Here is a 21,990-nt window from a genome sequence, read left to right on the forward strand (position 1 = left end):
CTGCACATAGTAAGCACTCAATAAATACGATTGATGATGATGATGATGGAAAATGTGGATGGGACTAAAGCCGATTTTGTATGTAGGATAGCACTTTTGCAGACCTGAAGATGATTGCACTGCTGCTTTTCTGAGGTAATTAATTGGCGATTATGGAAAGCCAGGGATCAGTGTTTCTCTACCGGGCTAACTCGTACTGGATCCATTGTTTCAATTTTCTAAAACTACTATGACAAGTTTTGGGTGTTTGTGTCTATTTTGCAAATGCATGGAGGTTTAATGGAGTGTGTCTCCCCCAAAATGCAGGAACTGCAAAGCATCACAGCATCCGAGGGGCAGGTTGTTGTTCTGGAGTGCAGGGTCAGAGGAACGCCGCCATTGCAGGTCAAGTGGTTTCGACAAGGCAGTGAGATTCAAGACTCTCCTGACTTCCGAATTCTGCAGAAAAGTAAGTCTGCACTGTTGGAGAACTGTTACAAGTGTAGTGACTTGTTCAAGGTCACCCAGCACAGGTAAGTGGCAGAGCCAGGATTAGAACCCAGGTCTTCTGACTGCCAAGCCCAGGCTCTTTCCGCTAAGCCAGAGGATGAACTTTAAATCACCAATACTCTCAGCACTGTTCTGCCTTCTCCAGTTCCCTCTCTTCTCTCCTCCTCTTCCTCCACTTTCTACTTCCCCACACCTTTCCTTTGCATTTCCCACCACTGTCACAGCCACCAAGCAGGTAAGAGAGACCTGAGAGGAAAACTGAGAGGATACAGAGGGGGCCTTAATCACCCCAAGACCATCTTTTCTTTGCAGAAAGGAATTGTTAAATCTGTCTCAAGGATGATAATTCTTATAATTATGGCATCTGTTAAGCACTTTCTAGGTGCCAAGCACCGTTCTAATCTATCTAACAGGGTCCCTGTCTCACATGGGGCTCACATTCAACAGGGAGAGGAAACAGATATTAAATCCCAATTTTACAGGTGAGAAAACTAAAAAGTCAAGTGACTTGTTCAAGATCACAAAGCAAGCAAGTGGCAGACCCGGAGGCAGTTGAGAAGGAGCATGACCTAGTGGATAGAGCATGGTCCTGGGAATCAGAGGACCTGGGTTCTAATCCCAGCTCTGACACTTACCTTCTTTATGATTTTGGACAAGTTACTTAACTTCTCTATGCCTCATTTACCTCATCTGTAAAATGGGAATTAAGCCTATGAGCCCCATGTGGGACAGAGAATGTGTCCAAACTGATTATCTTGACTCTACCCCATTGCATGGTACAATGCCTGGCACATACTAAGTGCTTAACCACCACCACAACAACAACAACAACAAAAATTCCAATACCAGAATCTTCAGGCTGCTTAGGCCTTTGTTCTTTTGAATAGAGCATACTGCCACAATTAATGTGAATTTGCAAGTGATGAACAATAAACTGGCCAGTTCAGTCCAGTTCACTCCTCTGGCTTGCCTTCATTACTCGCTGGGATTGAAAGAATATCCCAGATATATCCTAGACAGTGGAATAGACAGTAAAAGGATGTGGATGTTTATTATGGTTGAATTCTCATTCTAATTCTCTCTTCCTTTCCTTGTTTTTTTCTATGACGTGGACAACAGAACCTCGATCTACAGCTGAACCTGGTAAGAATTCATTTTTTTTTAAGTCTTTCAGGTTTCAATAGGGTTTTTTTCATATTTGTATTAAGCCATGAGCAGAACTCTGTTTCTGCAGTGCTTTGGAAATATGAAACTCGCTTAAAGTCGATCTATTCTTCATCATGGGAGAGCCCACTGTATTCTACATCGTGTTTTATTAGTGAAACTCTAAATTCATTCAGGCAAGTAGGGACAACCTAATGATTTAATATTTAATTTGGGGGAGGAGGGAAACCCTTTATTCTCTGTAAACTATTTGCAAGCTGATGGAGAAAAACAATCCCCCTGAAATTCCAGCAGAAACTTTCTGTCGCATAGTTCTGCAAACCAAAACCACTAACAGCTAGGCTCCCCAAATGCAGCTCTGTTTTCTCAAATGTGAGCAGACCAAAAATGTAAGCCAAACAGGCCCCTGGGCAGACTAGATTGTGTGCCCCAAGTGCATATTTCCATAAACTAATACCATTTGCAATCATGAGAAGTCACCACTCAGATTGTCTCTGAACCACTAGGTTTTTGGACCTCATTATAGTGCTGTGGTATCAGCCTCACTGGCTCTTAGCCAGAAGCCTTTAGCCCTCAGAATTTGTTATTTCCACAATAGTCTTATTGTACATTCACAGCCCCTTAGGGCAAGGAGCTGCTCCTGAGGGAGGATTTTACCTACTTGTTCTATCATTTTTTTTTCCCCCCAGATGGATTCCTTTTCACTTTTTCCTTTTCCCAGCAAAGCTGCCATTTGGGGCACTATTTCTAGTCAGCAGAAGGGCAAAAAAAAAAAAAGCTTCTTTTGAATCGGTAGTTTCTGTCTGTCTTAGTCTTCACACAATAGAAGCCAGACACCTTTTTTCTCCTTGTGGAGTCTGAGGCCTTTGGTCCTGGTATTATTGACACAGAAGTGAACCTTAACCTGAACTCCATCAGCCCACACAGTAAGAGAAGCAGATAATGGGTAGAGGGAAGGCAGGAGGAAGAGGGTGTTGGGCCTTTGGGAAATGTTCATGTTAATTTTCAGATATTTTCCCCACCAACCACTGAGACAGGATCCTGTGAGGAAAATGAACTTTAACTTCACCAAATAACTCATGCAAAGCTGTACCCTTCCCATCCCAGATAGTAGTAGTAATAATAATAATAACAACAACAACAGTTGTTAAGTGTTTACTATGTGCCAAACCCTGTATTAAGCATACTGGTCAGTCACAGTCTTTGTCCCACATGAAGCTTGTTGTCTAAGTAGGAGGCAGAAGAGGTATTGTATCCCTAGTTTACTGATGAGGAAACTGAGGCACAGAGAAAGTAACAGAGCAGGTAAGCCACAGATCCTCTGACGCCCAGGCCTGTGCTCTCTCCACGAGGCCATGCTACTTCACTGATGCTTCTCTCCTAGGTGAAAGTGCTTGGTACTTTCTGCATCTAAACATAAATGGAGGTTGAAAAACGTGATGGATATTATACTGTAAACCCCACGAGGGCAGGAATCTAGTCGTTTACTTCACTTGAGCTCTCCAAAATGCTTTCTTAATTGCTTTGCACATAGTGCTACTCAGTTAAGACTCTTGATTGACTCAGAAATAGCCTCGAGAATGAAATGGAAATAATATGCTTTCTGAAAACATAGCTAGGACAGGTCTCCTCAAGTTTCCTAATCCCCTCATAAAATAGACATGTCCAGGATTACGAAAATGCAATACTTGGTGTTCTGTCCGTAACCCAATATTGCACAATACTGTATCCTGCTGAAAAGACTCCCTGCTAAATAGAACTTCCATATAATTGAATAATAAAATCCAGCACTGAGTTAGGGCAGACACGCAGGGCCAGAAAAAGATAGGTAGGTGGGGCGGGGAAGGTTAAGAACTCCCTTAGAGCAGTTTCTGCTTCTTAGGCACTTCAGGTCCCTCTCCAACCCACCCCACCTTCCCAGTCTAGGGGTGTCCACTGAGACGCAGTCCTATCCTGAGACTAGGGATGATGTAAATCCCAAACCGGAGTAGCCTGACACCCAGACTGGAGTGACCTTTGAGTGTGGTGCAGGGACTCCTCCAATCCCAGGAGGATATTTCAGACTGCTATGGTTAAATCCAGTCCAGGACTTCCTATTGTCTGTCCTGATCCCAGCAGGACTAATAATAATGATGGCATTTGTTAAGCGCTTATTATGTGCCAAGTACTATTCTAAGCCTTGGGGGATACAAGGTAATCAGATGGTCCTACGTGGGGCTCACAGTCTTCATCCCCATTTTACAGATGAGGTAACTGAGGCCCAGAGAAGTGAAGTGACTTGCCCAAAGTCACACAGCTGACAAGCAGCGGAGCTGGGATTAGAACCCATGACCTCTGACTCCCAAGCCCGGACTCTTTCCACTGAGCCTAAGCATAGGAAATAATAATAATAATTGTGGTATTTCTTCAGCTCTTACTGTGTGCCAAGCACTGTAATAAGTTCTGGGGTAGAATCAAGATAATCAAGTCTTACATGGGACTCACAGTGAAGAAGGGAGAAAAGGTATTGAATCTCCATTTTGCAGAGGAGGGAACTGAGGCACAGAGAAGTGAAGTGATTTGCCCAAGGTCCCACAACAGGTAAGTGGCAGAGCCAAGATTAGAATCCAGATCCTCTAACTCCTGGGCCCGTGCTCTTTCCATTAGGCCACGCTGCTTCTCTAACTCAACCCATGCCTGAAATCATTATATGTCATTTTATGAAGGGTTTTTTTTATAATGAACTTTTTCTTCAAGTTGAAGAAACTCAAAAGGTGGGGATTGGCACTACCTTAGGAAAAATGCCAGACATCTCCTTCATCACTAAGGAATAGCTTAGGTTAAGTGAGAAAGTTATTCACTAATATATTGTGTTCCTTTGTGTGGTATGGGTAATTAGAACTGAAATCCTCAGCAAAAGAATACCAACCCCGCTACTGGAACTGATTAGGCTCACTTTTGATGTTGCTTTTTTGATTCAAAGCCAATCAGCATGACAGCTCTTATCATAAAATTGTTATCTGACTTCATCATCAGCATCTCACTTATTGAATTCCTTCACTGGTTTTGGCTTAAAAATTGTAAACCAGCAATCAGCTAGCAAGTTCAAAACACTGGCTTGAAGTTCAAGGTACAGTTTAAGTTGATCCGCAGTGTTTGTGCAGAAATCTCAAAGTCCCAGAGGAAAGTGGGGATAAAAAGAAGGAGGCACCAATCGATACAGGGGGAGCTCAACATTGTATTGGGCAATTCTCATTAAAGACCATTACGATTTTCCTCCCCATCCCCCCCAGTTTTGCCATTCCCACTTTGCTCGACTTGTCCCTTAAGGAGTAGCTGCAATACTAAGACTAAAATTTTCTTTGTGCTGAACAACCTCCAAGATCTTTCTGTGTGTTAGACTGGTGCATTCCTCCAAGAACTTTCCATGTACTCGACTGATATGTTCTCCTGAGAACTATCCATGTGCTAGACTGGTATGTTCCCTAAGAAATCTCTGTGTAGTAGACAGTACATTCCCCAAAAGTTTTCCGGGTACTAAACGGTATGTTCCCCAGGAACTTTCTATGTGCTAGTTTGGTACTTCCTCAGAGAACTTTCCATGTACTAGCTTGTAAGCTTATTGTGGGCAGGGAATATGTCTGTTTCTTCTTGTATTATATTCTCCCAAATGCTTAGTACAGTGCTCTGCACACAGTATGCAATCAATAAATACGATTGAATTAATGAATGAATGAATGGTACAACCCCTGTGATCTTTCCTTGTACTAGGCAGTATATCATCATGAATCGCATTTATTGAGCGCTTACTATGTGCAGAGCACTGTACTAAGCGCTTAGCACTGTACTACATCTCACAAGAACTTTCCATGTAATAGATGGTATGTGCGTGAGAACTACCCATGTACTAGATGGTATATACCCCAAAAACCTTCCATCAATCAATCAATCAATCAATCAATCGTATTTATTGAGCGCTTACTATGTGCAGAGCACTGTACTAAGCGCTTGGGAAGTACAAATTGGCATCACATAGAGACAGTCCCTACCCAACAGTGGGCTCACAGTCTACTACTTCCATGTAGTAGAATGGCACATCCCCTGAAAACTTTCCAGGAACTAGACAGTACGTCCCACAAAAATTTTCCATGTAGATGACGGTATATCCCCTGAGAAATTTCCAAGTACTAAACAGTGTATCCTCCAATAACTTTCCATGTACTAGGGGATACATGCCCTAATAATTTTCCATATGTTAGATTGTTGTGTTCCTGAGAACTTTCTATGTAATAAATGGTATATTCCCCAAGAGCTTTCCATGTGCTACACGGTATGTCCCCTGAGAACTTTTCATATACCAGAGAATACATACCCCAAGAATTTTCTGTATGCTAGATTTGTATATCCCTGAGTACTTTCTATATACTAGCTGATATGTCCCCCCCAGCAGCTTTCCATGTGCCAGACAATACATCCCCCAAGAATTTTCCATTTACAGAACAAGTACATCCTCCAAAAACCTTACAACCCCTTTCAAAGGCTTATTCAAGGCACATCTCCTCCAAGAGGCCTTCCCTGACTAAACTCTTTTCCTTTTCTTCAACTCCCTTCTGCATCACCCTGACTTTTTTCATCCCCCATCCTAGCCCCACTCTGTCCATATCTGTAATGTATTTATTTATATTACTGCCTATCTCTCCATCTAGACTGTAAGCTCGTTGTAGGCGGGGAATGTGTGTGTTTATGGTTATGACAAACTCTCCCAAGTGCTTAGTACAGTTCTCTGCACATAGTAAGCGCTCAATACATATGATTGACTGACTGACTGGACAAACAGCAGGACTTTATGGGAGATAAGTCTGCCTCAAGGATGTGATTTGCATAAGAGGCATTTGGTTGTCATAAATAATAATGGCATTTGTTACACGCTTACTATGTGTGAAGCACTGTTCTAATCGCTGGGAGGATACAAGGTGATCAGGTTGTCCCATGTGGGGCTCACAGTCTTAATCCCTATTTTACAGATGAGGGAACTGAGGCTCAGAGAAGTTAAGTGACTTGCCCAAGGTCACACAGCAGACATGTGGCGGAGTCGGGATTAGAACCCACGACCTCTGACTCCCAAACCTGGGCTCTTTCCACTGAGCCATGCTGCTTCTCCTATGGTTGTGTTATGAAGTCAACCTATCAGTTCTACAGTAGAAACAGCGTGAAGCAGCGTGAAACATTCGAGAAGCAGCGTGGCCCAGTGGAAAGAGCACAGGCTTTGGAGTCAGAGGTCATGGGTTTGAATCCTGACTCCGCCACATGTCTGTTGTGTGACCTTGGGCAAGTCACTTAACTTCTCTGAGCCTCAGTTACCTCATCTGTAAAATGGAGATTAAGACAGTGAGCCCCACATGGAACACCTTGATCACCTTTTCCCCCCCCCCCAGCGCTTAGAACAGTGCTCTGCACATAGTAAGCACTTAACAAATGCCATTATTATTATTATTATTATTATTAACACTGGGCTGCTTCCCCTGCCTAGTCACGTGGCTCAGTGGAAAGAGCCTGGGCTTTGAAGTCAGAGGTCATGGGTTCAAATCCCGGCTCCATCAATTGTCAGCTGTGTGACTTTGGGCAAGTCACTTCACTTCTCTGGGCCTCAGTTACCTCATCTGTAAAATGGGGATGAAGACTGTGAGCCCCCCATGGAGCAATGTGATCACCATGTTACCTCCCCAGCGCTTAGAACAGTGCTTTGCACATAGTAAGCGCTTAATAAATGCCATTATCATTATTATTATTATTATTATTATTATTATTATTATTGTAATCCAATCTGCCTCTGGCCTAGTTCCTGCCCCCTGGGCACATTCCACCTGTCTGCTGTGTGACCTTGGACAAGTCACTTAACTTCTCTGGGCCTCAGTTACCTCATCTGTAAAATGGGGATTAAGACTGTGAGCCCCACATGGGACAACCTGATCACTTTGTATCCCCCCAAGCGTTTAGAACAGTGCTTTGCACATAGTAAGCACTTAACAAATGCCAACATTATTATTATTATTATTATTATTATCATTATTATTATTATTATTATTATTATTATTCCAGCTCTGAGCCCACCCAGATTCCCAAGCATGCTAGTGCTGGCAGCAGCTCTCCGTCCCCAGCTGGGAAACCCAGCCCAGATCTCACCCACCCCACAGTCCTAGGTGTGGCCCCACGCTGGGAAAACCCCACCTCCCAGCCCTCCTACTGTCCCCAGTGAGCTAGTAGTGGTGCTGGTGGTGGCAGCTTTTAGAGGAGCAGCATGGCAGAGTGGACGGAGCACTCTAATCATCATCTTCAATCGTATTTATTGAGCGCTTACTGTGTGCAGAGCACTGTACTAAGCGCTTGGGAAGTACAAATTGGCAACATATAGAGACAGTCCCTACCCAACTGTGGGCTCACAGTCTAATCCCGGCCTGTCTAATCCTGGCTCTGTCACTTGTCTGCTGTGTGACCTTGGGTAAGTCCCTTCACTTCTCTGGGTCTCAGTGACCTCATCTGTAAAATGGGGATTGAGATTGTGAGCCCCATGAGGGACCGGGACCGTGTCAATTTGCTTGTGTCCACATCAGCGCTTAGTACTGTGTGTAGCAGATATAATGCACTTAACAGATGTCATAATTATTATTATTATTATACCCCACTGGGGGGATCCCGGCTCAGCTGTCACCCATCCTGCTGTCCCGGCCACATCCCCACCAGGGGAGCCCAGCCTAAATTCATTCATTCATTCAATTGCTTTTATTGAGCGTTTACTGTGTGCAGAGCACTGTACTGAGCGCTTGGGAAGTAAAAGTTGGCAACATATAGAGACGGTCTCTATCCAACAACAGGCTCACAGTCTAGAAGGGGGAGACAGGCAACAAAACAAAACATGGAGACAGGTGTCAAGTCATCAGAACAAATAGAATTAAATGGAAAGAGCAAGGGCTTGGGAGTCAGAGGTCATGGGTTCGAATCCCAGCTCCACCACTTGTCAGCTGTGTGACCTTGGGCAAGCCACTTAACTTCTCTGTACCTCAGTTACCTCATCTGTAAAATGGGGATTAAAACTGTGAGCCCCAAGTGGGACAACCTGATCACCTTGTAGACCTCCCAGCACTTAGAATGGTGTTTTGCACATAGTAAGCGCTTAACAAATACCACCATTAATCATTAACAAAATAAATAGAATAGTAAATGTGTACAAGTAAAATAAATAGAGTGATAAATCTGTACAAACATATATACAGGTGCTGTGTGGAGGGGAAGGAGGTAGATCCCACCAGTCCTGCATTTCCGGGCATGGCCCTGCTGAGAGAGCCCTCGGCTCTCACCCCTCCTGTTGTCCCCAGCTGGGAGACCCAGCCTGTCAATCAATCCTATTTTTTGAGCACCTACTGCATGCAGAGCACTGTACTAAGCACTTGGGAGAGTACAATACAACAATAAGCAGACACGTTCCCTGACCACAACCAGCGTATGGTCAAAACCCAGCCTGACGCCCACCCCTCCCGCAATCCCAAGCGTGGCAGTGATGATGGTGACAGCGGCAAAAGTTGTCCCCTCGCCGCAGAGGCCAGCTCCAGGTTCACCCACCACGCTTCCATTTGGGCAGACACCAGGTGGGCTTGCACACTTAGTGGACTGTCCACGCACCCAAGGTCGGCTGAATTCTTTCCTCCCGAGCTTCACAGAAAGTTCCATCTCCCTCTTCCCTGGCACCACCCCATCCTCAGAAGATCAGGCACCCTGGTGATACACCCCTCTAGGCCGTAAGCTTCTTGTGGGCAGGCAATGTGTCTGATGTATTGTTATATTGTACTCTCCTAAGTGCTTAGTACAGAGCTCTGCACACAGTAAGCACTCAACAAATATGACTAACTATGAAGCTGACCAATCAGTAGCCATTAAAAACCTCCCATTGATCATGTCATCTTGAAGGATTTTATTATCATTATTATTTTTAGCAATAATAATGGTACTTGTAAGCACTTTCTATGTGCCAAGTATTGTTCTAAGAGTTGAGTTAGAGATAAGTTAATCAGGTTGGACACAGTCCCTGTCCCACCATAGGAGGGATTTCAGGATTTTGCCTGAATAATACTTTGTAGAGCAAAATGAGCCAACCTGCCATGGAACCTGCAAGACCTTTGAGTAAAAATCATCTCTTTCTATCTGACGACATTGGTTAGTTACTGAACCTCGGTGTATTTTCTTGTTAAAGAACCGAAGATAATGCCTGCTGCTTAGTGGACACCTTGGTTAAATTATTTAAGTTTTACCCGGTAGAACTAACTGTACAATTCTTTTGTTTATCTGAAAATGCTACCCCTTCTTTTATTTCCCCACAGAAGCACACAATCACTAAAGCTGGGTGTTTCTTTGGTCTGTTAAGAGATCTGTTGAATTAGTTCCAGGGAAGTCCTGAGTAAATTGTTGTTGGGGTGAGGGGGTGTTTGAAATCCACACTATGCACACAATCAAATAATACCTATGCGAGGCTCACTTCAGATACTGTCATGAGCATCAGAAACAGAATCAAAGCTGAGTACCTTTGAGCCAGCAGATGGATAAGAAAAAGTCAGCTAGAGGCATTTTAAAAGAGCTATTTAGGTAGCCCCAGCATTTGACCAAAATATTTACCATTCAGATGTTATCTTAAAAACTTTCTGTTACCTTAACCAGTATTGTACATGTACATAACACCTGGGAACACTGTTGTAAACCTCAGACGTGTTAGGATTTTCAAATTGGAATTTGGTGATAGCTAGCTTTAGACTCCTTCTCTGCAGGCTAGCTACAGAGGGCTAATATGGGGGAGGGATACATACAGGGAAGATCATTTCCTTCGAGAGTGCGTAGAGCTGAAAGATGGTAAAACAGGTTTTTCCTGTCAATGCTGAGTTGTATCTGTCTAATGTATTTTACACTCCTCTCCCTGTCTAGACGGAAGTCAACTTACATCACAAATCTTTTTAGACTGTTTTGTGAATTAATAGCTAGTCCGATTACTTAAGGTCGACATCCGTTTGTCAAATTACCTGCTCTGTGCTTCTTCTTTGACGTTCTGACTTTATGGTGATTGAATCCTTCAAAGAGCAGTCTGCTTGGGAAGAAAAAAGGGGAAGCAAGACTCATTTGCCAGCTGTTGATGCTTTGGCTATTACTCAGCTGTCTGGGTGCAGCCACAAACTATTGAATTACTGAAAGCAATTGTCTAGTGGCTTGTGAGAAGAATAATTTATAAAATAATTTTTCTTAGGTGGCCAGGGAGTTGTTCCCATAAAATCTTTCAAGGCCCAATGCCTCATGCCTTAAAGATGGATCTCTGAAGAGCATAAGTACTTACCTTGAACCTTGCGTAATAGGCTTTGTTTTTGCTTATGTGATTTATAACCTGAGCTAAAACTGTCCTATCTAGCAAATAGCACCAAGTAAGAATGCCAGATTTCACCGCATCACATTTTTCGGAGAGAACTGAAGATCTCCCCGGTCCTCCTCGGGACAGTGCGTCATCAACTTTTACATTCTAGTTCTTTTGATCTTTAATGCTCAGTCTGTGGGATTTGTTCATGGTTTTAGGCTTTCTTCCCTTGCAGTCTCCCCCTGACCCCTCCCAACACTCCCCCTCATCATTCTCCACCCCACATGCACCCCAACACACACACAAACACACACACACACATACACACACACACACACACACACACACATGTAACTGAGAGAGTACAAAAGTTCATGGCAGAAGTTCCATCTCAATTTCAGAAATGGAAGAAATAAAATGAACAATCCGAAGTCTTCTTTTGTCATATTCCTTAATGGATCCACCTCTCTCTCCTTTCATTCATTCATTCAATCACATTTATTGAGCACTTACTGTGTGCAGAGCACTGTACTAAGTGCTTGGGAAGTACATTCATTCATTCAGTCGTATTTATTGAGCGCTTACTGTGTGCAGAGCACTGTACTAGGTGCTTGGGAAGTACAAGTCGGCAACATATAGAGACCGTCCCTACCCAACAACGGGCTCACAGTCTAGAAGGGGGAGACAGACAACAAAATAAAACATGTAGACAGGTGTCAAAATCATCAGAACAAATAGAATGAAAGCTATAATAGAATTAAAGATGTTATAATATAATACAATTATATATATATAACCATATAATAATTATATTATATCTCTATCTCACCCTTCCCAGCACCTACCTTTTATCTTCAGAAAGCTCTACCATTCTGTGTTGGATAGTAGTGCCTGTTGTAAAACCTAGGGCCATGTTTGAACTTCCCAGCTTTCAAGGAGGAGGGAGAGAGAGAGAGTCCCCCAGCCTACCCCCTGCCTCTGGGTAATAATTTTCTTTTCTTTAGCAATCCCAGAAAGGTTGCTGCCTCCCCTCAATTGTAAAATCTCCAGTAACAGAGATGTTATAGCTTTGGTAAGAATCTTGTACTGGATTTCAAAACAATCTTTTATCGAGGAAACTTTGGGGAGATAGAAGCAGTATGGAAAGGCCACAGGACTGGGGGTCAGAGGACCTGGGTTCTAATTCTGGCTCTACCACTTCTCTGCTGTGTGACCCTGAGCAAGTCACTTAACTTATCCGAGCCTTAGTAACCTCATCTGTAAAATGAAGATTAAATCCTCCTCCCTCCGACTTAGATTGTGAGCCTCACATGTGTACACAGACTGTGTTCAACCTGATTTTCTTGTATCTATCCCACTGCTTAGAGCAAATAATGTGTACCATGAGAAAATAGTGAAGAGCGAAGAAGGGAGTTAATAAAAACCTGTTCAATTCTTTGTTTGGGGTACTTCCAACCAAATATAAAAAACAATGGATTATATTCCTCTGCTATCCACAGCAGGAATTTAACTGCTTCAGACACTCTCAAGAGCAAACAGTTAATCTGCTTCTCAAGTTAGGTGAATCACAACCAGTTTAGATCACAAATTGGGAAGAGCTTGAACTCATAAAATGGGAAATCAATTTTTTTTTATTATCGTTTCTCTTTTTTGGTACCAAACCTTATAAATATTCCCTCCTCAAACAAATGAATTCTATTTTTAGAAGGATAGCGATAATAATGGTACTTATTAAGTGCTTACTGTGCTCTGGGGTGGATACAACACAATCGGATCAGGCACAGGGCCTGTCCCACATGGGGCTCATGGTCTAAGAGATAGAGAGACCTGGGATTTTAGCCCCATTTTACAGGTGAGGAAAGTGAGGCACTGTGAGGGCTGTAAATTGCTCAGGGGCAACCCGTAGGGAAATGGCAGAACCAGGACTAGAACCCACATCTTCTGACACCCAAATTTGGGCTCTTTCCACTAAGATGTGCTGCCAAAGGATCCATTTCCAAGAAGCGCAGTTTGGAGGGTGAGGTAAGGATTTATTTTGGATACCTAGTCCTTTCTACGTGTTCCCGTTACATTAGAGCAAGGAGGAGGAGCAGGAGCAGCAGCTATAAAAACTCTCCACTGATGTCCAAGTGACCTAGTAATCAACTAACAGTTGGCAAACCTCCGCATTACACAGGTTTCAGCTTACAGGATGAGTTTTCGTTTTCTTTTAGTCAAGCATTGGCAAAACATTTTTCCAAGCTGCCCTCTGGGAAGCTTTGCTCCAAGGGACTATTTCTTTGGTAACTGTAGAGAAACGAGCATTGCTACAAATGGGAAATATATTCTGTTTTAGTGCCTGTAATCCTTTGCCCTCAAATGGCCCCTTCTGTCTCAGAGCAGAGAGTGAAGATGAGACTCTGTGCTGATGAAATGCTATGTGAGCAACTCAAAGGTGCTTCCTAACCTGAAGCAAATTTTTCACTTTGGAGAATTAAGACTCTTTGACTAAAGGAGTCATTTCCTGATTTCCATCCATTCTCAAAATTTATTTTGCAGATGTTCAGCTCCTTTGTTTGGTAAGATGTTACCAGATGGATTTTAAATATCATAGGGCTTCATTTTTCTCATTTCCTCATGACTTCCTCCAATCTTAGAACCTCACAAATTGACCTTTTAAATGGTATTAAGCCTTCACCTAGAGAAACCATAGAAGAGTGTCCTTATATATTAAAGAAGAAACATGACCTGAGAGTCAGAAGACCTGAGTTCTGATCCCAGCTCTGCCATTTGCCTACTGTGTGTCATTGGGCAAGTCACTTAACTTCCCTGTGCCTCAGTTTCCTCAACTGTAAAATGGGGATTCTATGCCTGTTCATTCATTCATTCATTCATTCAATCATAATTATTGAGTACTTACTGTGTGCAGAGCACTGTACTAAGCGCTTGGGAAGTACAAGTTGGCAACATATAGAGATGGTCCCTACCCAACAGTGGGCTCACAGTCTAGAAGGGGGAGACAGACAACAAAACAAAACATATTAAAATAAAATAAATAGAATAAATATGTACAAGTAAAATAAATGCATAGAGTAATAAATATGTACAAACATATATACATATATACAGGTGCTGTATAGAGGGGTCTGTGAGACCTATGTATGCTTTGTGAAACTTCCCCAGAGTTACTTGTGACTTTGTTTAATTTGGGGGGCTTTTTTTAATGTCTTTTCACTTTTCGCAGTACAGTCCTGTCAGTCATATTTCCTGAGCACTTACTGCATGCAGAACACTGTACTAAGCCCTTGGGAGAGTACAACATAACAGACACATTCCCAGCCCACAAAGAGGTTACAGTCTAGAGTGGGAGACTGACATTAATGTAGATAAATCAATTACAGATAAGTGCCGTGGGGCAGGAAGAGGGAATGAATAAAGGGAGGAAATCAGGGCAACGCAGTCCTGTGAACCTACTGACCAGTACTGCCATTTTACTTAGTACTAGAGGGCCATCAAATACCCCATCACCCCTGAGAGGCTGTCTAATCAATCCCTCTAAACTTAATAATAGTAATAATAATAATAATAATAATAATAATAATAATGTTATTTGTTAGGTGCTTACTATGTGCCAGGCTCTGTACTAAGCGCTGGAGTGGATACAAGCAAATCTCAATCCCCATTTTACATTTGAGGTAACTGAGGCACAGGGAAATAAAGTGACTTGCCCAAGGTCACACAGCTGACAAGAGGCAGAGTCGAGATTAGAACCCATGACCTTCCAACTCCCAGGCCCGTGCTTTATCCACTATGCCATGCTGCTTCTCTTTAAACTTCCCTCTGGACCGTCTGAGGCCTCAACCGCTTGTAAAAACAGCAACCAGCATTCAGCCCCGGGCGAACCAATAATGTCACTGAGGCATTCACAAGGCTTCGATGCTGGAAAATGCCTATTGCAGAGCCAAAGCAAACTGCTCTGGGACAGCCCCGAGCACCTGCCCAGCCAAAAAGTATACTTCTGCGTTGATGTTTCAGGGGTCCCCCGAGGTGAAGGTTTGACTGGCAGGCACAACACGGTGGCATTCTTGGCCCCTTCCACATGGTTACAGGAAGCCTTTAATGGCCCTGAATACCACCCAGGACCGCTAGCAGTACCTGGTCAGAGTGGGAACAGAAACCTGCATTTACGGAGACGGAGCTGGCTGAGTATCTATTAAATAAAGCTTCTCTGGGTCTTCCCTTCTCTCAGGTATTGTCTTTTTTTTAGGTTTATGCTCTCCAAGACCTCTGAAAAAGAAAATTCCATTACTTCTCTTTCTAACCTGTTGTGGTGCTTCCGTTCATTCATTCATCCCACCTCCCCCTCGTCCCCCTCTCCATCCCCCCCATCTTACCTCCTTCCCTTCCCCACAGCACCTGTATATATGTATATATGTTTGTACATATTTATTACTCTATTTATTTTACTTGTGCATATCTATTCTATTTATTTTATTTTGTTAGTATGTTTGGTTTCGTTCTCTGTCTCCCCCTTTTTAGACTGTGAGCTCACTGCTGGGTAGGGACTGTCTCTATATGTTGCCAACTTGTACTTCCCAAGTGCTTAGTACAGTGCTCTGCATACAGTAAGCGCTCAATAAATATGATTGATTGATTGATTCATTCATTAATTCAATTGTGTTTATTGAGCCCTTTCTGCATGCAGAGCACTGTACTAAATGTTTGGGAGAGTAGGCTACAAAAATAAACAGACACATTTCCTGCCTAAAACAAGCTTACAGTCTTCCATTGTAGCTATAAAATCCTGAAGGTCAGAGACAGAGACGTCAAGTTATTTATTACAGCACTTGGTGATCACCATTCAGTCAGTGGTATTGGAGTTCTTACAGTGTACAGAGCATTGTATTATATGCTTGGGAGAGTACAGTGTAACTGAGATGGTAGATATGTCCCCTACCCACAAGGAGCTTACAGTCTAGAGGGCAATGACTTTTTTAAAAATATTTTTAAAATATTCACATTTCTGACATCAGTACGAGGTAGGAATGGGTTGATTTAGTTCCAAAACTAGGGAGGTGGAATTTCATGTAAAATTTCACATAAAAGCTGGATGTGGCTAGTGAACAGCAATAATCATAGTATTCTGGTATCAGAATTAACCACACATAGGGGAGCAATATGGCCTAGAGGAAAGAGCATGGTCCTGAGAGTCAGGGAACCTGGGTTCTAATTCCAGCTCTGCTATGTGTCTGCTGTGGGATCTTGGGCAAGGGACAACTTCTCTGTGCCTCAGTTACCTCATCTGTAAAATGGGGATTCAGTGCCTGTTCTCCTTCCTACTTAGACTGTGAGAACTCTGTGGGACAGGGACTGTGTCTGACTGATTATCTAGTATCTTCTGCAGCTGCTTTGAACAGTGCTTGACAAATAGTAAGCACTTGACAAATAGTAAGCACTTAACAAATACTACAATTGTAGTTATTACATAGGAAGTGCTTAATAAATACTTTGAATAATGACCATGATGACAACTCATAAGATTGTTCTTCAAGGGTAGGGAGCTCGTATCTTGCTTCGGTTTCTTATCCGAAGTGCTCAGTACAGCTTTTTGCACTCAGGCATTCAATAAATACCATCAATTGATTGCCTGGTAAATACCGACCCTACATGCCAGAAAATTATTTCTTTTATCTTCTTTTTTGTTTAATGGTATTTGTTAACCGTTTACTATGTGCCAGGCGCTGTTCTCCATGCTGGGATAGATACAAGCTAGTTGGTTTGGCCACAGCCCATATCCCAAACGGGGCCCACAGTCTTAGTCCCATTTTACAGAGGAGGTAACTGAGGCCCAGAAAAGTTAAGTGATTTTCCCAAGGTCACATAGCAGACAAGAGGTGGAGCCATGATAAGAACTGACTCCTGGGCCCATGCTCTATCCATTGGGTCACACTGCTTCTCATCTTTAACTTAAATCATCCTGCAGTGTGCCTATTTCTTGTTCTCTCCTAAGAATCAGCTAATCAACAAGAAATCACTTATTGAGTGGCTGACACAACGTGCATGTCACTGTACTTGGCTTTTGGAGGGAATTTAGGATAGTCGATCACCGCCCTATCTCTGTGAAGAAGCCCCCCATATAGTTGAAGACCATCATAAATCAGTCCTCAACATTCCCAGTTCCTTTCACATTTCCTCATGGGCCTTCTTCCCCAAATATTTAATTTTCCGTGTGACTCTCCAGTGAATCTTCCTCAAGCTCTCTACATTTATTTGGGAGCTAGAACTGGACGCAATCCTTAGAAAGAGCTGACTGATGAGAGGAATAAAGGGAGGATGACCTCACCGTGTCTTCATTGTCTGTTCCCACTTATGGATCCCCTTCATTTGCTCATAGAGAATGTGAACATCTGTGAGAGAAAGCTCTGGTGAACACCTATGCCATGCTTACCTGGTCTGAATGGAAGCAGCATGGCTCAGTGGAAAGAGTGCAGGCTTCGGAGTCAGAGGTCATGGGTTCGAATTCTTGCTCTGCCACTTGTCAGCTGTGTGACCTTGGGCAAGCCACTTAACTTCTTGTGCCTCAGTTACCTCATCTGTAAAGTGGGGATTAAGACTGTGAGCCCCACGTGGGACAACTTGATCACCTTGTATCCCCCTGAGCTCTTAGAACAGTGCTTCACACATAGTAAGCGCGTAACAAATGCCACCATTATTATTATTATTAGATTCATTAGCTGATTCACCGTACTTTACTAATATTACCCAAGGGATAAAATTGATAGAGAAGATTCTGCTGACATTCAAAACAGACGGATGTGGTTTCAGTCTCAGCTGGTGCACTTTGAAAACTGGAAGATTTATACAGAATGAAAACAAATCCAAATTTAGGCACATTTACCAAAGCATAATGAGACTTTGAAAAGTCTTTGTTGAACTCGGTAGTTCAAAACTCGAACTCGGTAGTTCAAGTAACCTAACTTGAATTACCCAATATTCTTCTGATAAGGCCTTTCATGAGTCATTCATCATCATTATAGGTCAGATAAGACCCAACATGCAATAGTAATATGAAGCATCCTGACTGCAGTGTTACAAAGTGACTCCACTGTACTGCCAAAAAATATATTCCAGATAGTCTGAAGAAGCCCCATGCTGAGCTTTTAATTAGTCATTCGTTTTCAGCCTGTGTCTCCGGCACAGGAAGTCTTTGGACACATGATAACTTCAAAGAGGAAAATTAATTTACTTTTAATTGACACAGATAGGCGGCCTCTCAACAAAATATTAAGAGGGTCTAAAGTTTTATGATTATATTAAGCGAAATGCTTTGAGGCCGCTGTTCATCGTTGTTCTTTCTACACTGCAATCCCTGAGTGAAGAAAAACAGTCTGAACGATTCCACTCCTTTTTCCAACTGGATAGAGCCTTCATCTTGTGGTTGCCAGTTGTAATATGCCAATACCCACTGAGAGTGCCTGCCCAGAAACCCGTCAGAGCAAAGCAAACTCATAAAGCCCAAAATGAAGGTCCTCTAAAAATATCTTTGCATATTTGAAAGAAACAGTGAAGTTTAAAGAAGGAGAAGAGAAAGTGGCTAAAGTCATTCTGAGTGAATTTAAAGTCCTGGGAGTGGAGTTGTGGTTATAGTATGCCCTCAATTTTCCATGCTAATAGATAGGAGCCCATGCATGGATAATTGAAATCACGGTTAGTCCACAAACACACACTCACCTCTCGCAGAGGAAATTAGACCCACTAATCCTGGCGCCAATCATCATCATCAATCATATGTCTAAAGCAGCATGGATTCAGCGTGGATTTCCCCAGCAGCCACTCCAGAACCATTTCCTCAATCCTGGCTGATCTTGGGGGTTTGGTTTTGGGCTGTTGGAACAGATCATTTCCAGGCATCTGAGGCTATAAGAGGAGAGTTTGAGGGTGGTAGCATCTGGGAGGGTCCTGCAGGGTTCCAAGAATGAGGAAAACAGCTGACCAGGAGGATGACTGACGGGGAAAGCGCGTTTATCGGCCGCAATGTGGGTAATCGTGCTCAGATAATTGAGGGTTTACTGGAGCTGTCTTTGGGAATATGCTAAAATAGTGCTTATAGGGCGCCCCCTGACTGACTAGAAGCAGGCTCTCCAGAAGTCTGGCATAACCGTTTTGAGGCTAATAAGGCATCTCCTGAAAAGTCCATTATGAATTTTACAGTGCTGTCCAAATTCTCGGTTGTTTTGCTCAAAATAAAGCTGAAAGCTCTGCAGGTTTTTAATAATAATAATGATGATGATGATGATGGTATTTGTTAAGTGCTTTAAGCACTGGGGGGATTCAAGGCCATCACGTTGTCCCACGTGGGGCTCACGATCTTAATCCCCATTTTACAGATGAGGTAACTGAGGCACAGAGAAGTTAAAAGTGACTTGCCCAAAGTCACACAGCTGACAATTGGCAGAGCTGGGATTTGAACCCATGACCTCTGACTCCAAAGCCTGGGCTCTTTCCACTGAGTCATGCTTTTTGCCTTTGTTCACTCATGTGCCAGGAGTTTGAATGAGAGGACCATTTGGAAAACTTCAAAATAATTCAGTCAGCAAATAGGAGACTAAGGCCAGATGTGCCCACAGATCTCAGATTTTTGGGAGTGACAGGATTGTATAACCCCACGTTGGCAGTGTCTTAATCCCACATGTGTGTTCCCGTTCATTTCCTCATAAGCTCTGGGCCTAGCCCTTGCCCAGTGGACAAAATTAAAATTCAGGGTTCTTGTTTAAAGAACTCTTTGGTAGGTATGACACTTGTTTTTTCACTTTAAATACCAAATATATTGCTTGCAAATGGGTCGTTCCCATAGGTTTTGAAGCCTCTCTGTATCACAGATGAAAGGAAACAATTGTGGAGGAGTCATTCTATTGCTCTGACCAATCCACCCATCAGAGAAGTGCTTACCATCTGAAGATCTCTGTACTGAGTGCTTGGGCACTTAATACAGCAGGCATGGGTCCTGCACACAAGGAACTTACAGCCTTGAAGGAAGGAAGACATTTTTAAGGGTAACTTAGCCTAGCAAACACACAGATGAAAGGAAACAATTGTGGAGGAGTCATTCTATTATTATGAACAATAGCCCCAGCAGAGAAGAAAACCCTCTAAAAGATCCTGGGGGACCCTCCCCAGATTCATTCATTCATTCAATTGTATTTATTGAGCGCTTACTATGTGCAGAGCACTGTACTAAGCACTTGGAAAGTACAACTCGGCAACAGATTGAGACAATCTCTACCCACCAACGGGCTCACAGTCTAGAAGGGGGGAGGCAGACAACAAAACAAAACAAGTAGACAGGCATCGATAGCATCAAAATAAATAGAATTATAGATCTATACACATCATTAATAAAATAAAGAGAATAATAAATATGTATATATATGCACAAGTGCTGTGGGGTAGGGAGGGGGGTAGAGCAGAGGGAGGGAGTAGGGGAGATGGGGAGGGAAGGAGGAGCAGAGGAAAAAGGGGGCTCAGTCTGGGAGGACTTCTGGGGGAAGTGAGTTTTCAGTAGGGCTTTGAAGGGGGGAAGTGAGCTCGTTTGGCAGATGTGCGGAGGGAGGGCATTCCAGGCCAGAGGTAGGATGTGGGCCAGGGGTCGACGGTGGGACAGGCAAGAGAGAGGCCCAGTGAGGAGGTTAGCGGCAGAGGAGCTGAGGGTGTGGGCTGGGCTGGAGAAGGAGAGAAGGGAGGTGAGGTAGGAGTGGGCGAGGTGATGGACAGCCTTGAAGCCAGGAGTGAGGAGTTTTTGCTTGATGCGTACGTTGACAGGCAACCACTGGAGATTTTTGAGGAGGGGAGTGACATGCCCAGAGCATTTCTGTACAAAGATAATCAGGGCAGCAGAGTGAAGTATAGACTGAAGCGGGGAGAGACAGGAGGATGGGAGATCAGCGAGGAGGCTGCTGCAGTAATCCAGTTGGGATAGGATGAGAGATTGAACCAGCAAGGTAGCAGTTTGGATGGAGAGGAAAGGGCGGATCTTGGCGATGTTGCGGAGGTGAGATCGGCAGGTTTGGGTAATGGATTGGATGTGTGGGGTGAATGAGAGAGCGGAGTCGAGGACGACACCCAGGTTACAGGCTTGTGAGATGGAAAGGATGGTAGTGCCGTCTACAGTTATGGGAAAGTCACGGTGAGCACAGGGTTTGGGAGGGGAGATAAGGAGCTCAGTCTTAGACATGTTGAGTTTTAGGTGGCGGGCGGACATCCAGGTGGAGCTGTGCTGCAGACAGGAGGAGAGACGAGCCTGGAGGGAAGGAGAGAGGACAGGGGAGGAGATGTAGATTTGTGTATCATCTGCTTAGAGATGATAGTTGAAGCCATGGGAGTAAATAAGTTCACCAAGCAAGTGAGTATAGATTGAGAACATGAGATGATAGCTTGCCAATGACAGCTTCATTTCTGACGGAAAATAATTACTTCAGAGGGTTCACACATATGCTTTCTCTTAAAAGAGGAAGCATATGTGTGAACCCTCTGAAGTAATTTTTTCCGTCAGAAATGAAGCTGTATAAGTATTAAATATTTGTTAGCCTTTTTTTTAATTTACCAGTCTCCTCTCTGAGTAAGAGTAATGGCATTCAATGAGCATCTATCAAGTACAGTGGACTGTACTAAGCTCTGTTGAAGGGTTTTTTTAATGGCATGTATTAAGCACTTACTATGTGCAAAGCACTGTTCTAAGCGCTGGGGAGGTTACAAGGCGATCAGGTTGTCCCACATGAGGCTCACAGTCTTAAGGTTCAACAGAGAAGCATGAGATAATGTTAATCCCAGCTCCGTCACTAAATAATAATTGCAATAATATTTGTTGATCGCTTACTATGTGCCAAGCACTGTTCTAAACACTGGGGTACATACATAGTAATTAGGTTGGACACAGTTCCTGAACCACATGGGGCTTCCAGTCGCAATCCTCATTTTACAGTTGAAGTAACTGAGGC

The 21,990-nt window shown here is 43.3% G+C and overlaps 1 protein-coding gene across 3 annotated transcripts in view; it reads left to right on the forward strand.

Moving 5' to 3' along the window:
• Positions 1 to 21,990, forward strand: part of PALLD (palladin, cytoskeletal associated protein) — a 454,922-nt gene that overhangs the window by 188,223 nt on the left and 244,709 nt on the right. For all 3 annotated transcript variants that reach the window (XM_038755083.1, XM_038755084.1, XM_038755085.1), the window contains exons 6-7: positions 307 to 448; positions 1,609 to 1,632. In XM_038755083.1, the coding sequence (XP_038611011.1) occupies positions 307 to 448; positions 1,609 to 1,632 (166 nt within the window). The remainder of the gene's footprint in view (positions 1 to 306; positions 449 to 1,608; positions 1,633 to 21,990) is intronic.

This window comes from Tachyglossus aculeatus, chromosome 12 (genome assembly GCF_015852505.1).
Source record: "Tachyglossus aculeatus isolate mTacAcu1 chromosome 12, mTacAcu1.pri, whole genome shotgun sequence".
NCBI lineage: Eukaryota > Metazoa > Chordata > Mammalia > Monotremata > Tachyglossidae > Tachyglossus > Tachyglossus aculeatus.